This window comes from Microtus ochrogaster, chromosome 2 (assembly GCF_000317375.1).
Source record: "Microtus ochrogaster isolate Prairie Vole_2 chromosome 2, MicOch1.0, whole genome shotgun sequence".
NCBI lineage: Eukaryota > Metazoa > Chordata > Mammalia > Rodentia > Cricetidae > Microtus > Microtus ochrogaster.
This window is the reverse complement of record NC_022010.1, coordinates 41,301,416-41,303,084: the sequence shown is the minus strand read 5'-3', so window position 1 is coordinate 41,303,084 and position 1,669 is coordinate 41,301,416. Positions and strand designations below refer to the sequence as shown.

Genomic DNA, 1,669 nt, shown 5'->3' with positions numbered 1-1,669 from the left:
TATGTGTAAGTGAATGCAGGTGTGTGTGCTTATGGGTATGTATATGTGAGTGCAGTTGTATGTGTGTGCATGTGGGTATGTGTCTATGAGTGTAGTTGTGTGTGTGTACCTGTGGGTAAGTGTGTATCCTGTGGGCATTTGTATGTGAGTGCAGTTGTGTGTGTGTGTACCTGTGGGCATGTGTGTACCTGTGGGCATGTGTATGTGAGTGCGGTTGTGTGTGTATACCTGTGGGCATGTGTGTACCTGTGGGTATGTGTATGTGAGTGCAGGTACCTAAAGAGAGACATCTGATCCCTTGGAGCTGAAGTTACAGACTGGTGTAAACCACCTGGCATGGGCTCTGGAAACTGAACTCAGGTCATGTGCAAGAGCAGCACTCTTAACGGAACCATCTGCAGACCTAAGCTAATTTTTGTGGATGTTTATGACGTCATTGCTCCTTTTCTTTGTCGATAGCCAGTGTCAGTACCACTGTTGAAAAGACCCCGCTTTCCTGTCAAATAATATTAGTTCTTTTCTTGGAATATTAACATGTGTGTGACTTTTGGATTTTCTTTCTGTTGATATTCATCTGTTTTTACATTAATGCTGTGCTGTGGCTCGCGATAGGAATTATGAGATATCCAATGGGTGATCTCTTGTGGTGTAAACATTTCACTTGACATGATAATCTACTCTTGGAAAATGAGTTTGAAATGTAGTGTCTATGCTATAATGGATGTTATGTTAATCTATCTTATTTAATAACTGAGTGAAGAGATTTACTTTGAATGTCCTTGTCTTACAGAGACCTTTTAGTAAAAGTGAAATTTGGAGAAAGCATTGAGGACTTACAGACTTGCCGGCTCTTGATTAAACATCACATCCCAGCAGGACTTTTTGTGGATCCCTATGAGTTGGCTTCATTACGAGAGAGAAACGTAACAGAGGTACAGCTATTGGGGAATTTTTAAAGAGAAATTAATATAGGCATGCAATGATTTGGATTAAGGTAAAATGTTAGATAAGACAACATTGTAGTTTAAATTTTGTTGAAGTTTTTAAAAGTCTTTTTTTTTGCAATAGCGTTCTTCAACAAATGAATGACATTTGTCAGGATTAAGTCACCTAACCTGAAGGTGTCTTAATGCTTTTCAGCAGTATAGTTCATAGTTTAGTGACTAAGAAAGTTAATGTGTATTTGTGTATGTCTCTGCATCTAAGATTAAGGATTAATAAATAGTGCTTAGCTTTGTTAATAGGAAAGACATACTGGCTTTTTGTTTTTCTTTTTATTGTGTATGTGTGCTAGCATTTGTGTATACACCTGTACACACACATGTGAAGGCCACAGGTTGACATAGGATGTGTTCCTCTATCTTTCCATCTTACTTTTGTTGTTGTTGTTGTTTTCAAGATAGGGTTGTTCTGTAGCTTCGGAGCCTATTCTCGAACTAGCTCTGTTGACCAGGCTGGCCTTGAACTCACAGAGATCCGCCTGTCTCTGCCTCCTGAGTGCTGGGATTAAAGGCATGTGCCCAGCATAATACATATTTCTAAGGGAAATAAAAAATAGTGAATTAAGGTGAGCATCCAAACTGCCTAGGCTCCCCCAAGGCCAGTAAGTGCAGTAGGATCAAAAACCCATTGCCATTGTTCTTGAGTTCTCAGTAGTCCTCATTGTCCA

At 39.5% G+C, this 1,669-nt stretch overlaps 2 protein-coding genes across 2 annotated transcripts in view; one reads left to right on the top strand and one right to left on the bottom strand.

Annotated features, from left to right (window-relative positions):
- Positions 1–1,669, bottom strand: part of Cep19 (centrosomal protein 19) — a 35,660-nt gene that overhangs the window by 16,667 nt on the left and 17,324 nt on the right. The window lies entirely within an intron of this gene.
- Pigx (phosphatidylinositol glycan anchor biosynthesis class X) overlaps positions 1–1,669 on the top strand; it is a 20,385-nt gene that overhangs the window by 7,800 nt on the left and 10,916 nt on the right. The window contains exon 5 of the mRNA XM_013351121.1: positions 791–932. Coding sequence (XP_013206575.1) covers positions 791–932 — 142 coding nt within the window. The remainder of the gene's footprint in view (positions 1–790; positions 933–1,669) is intronic.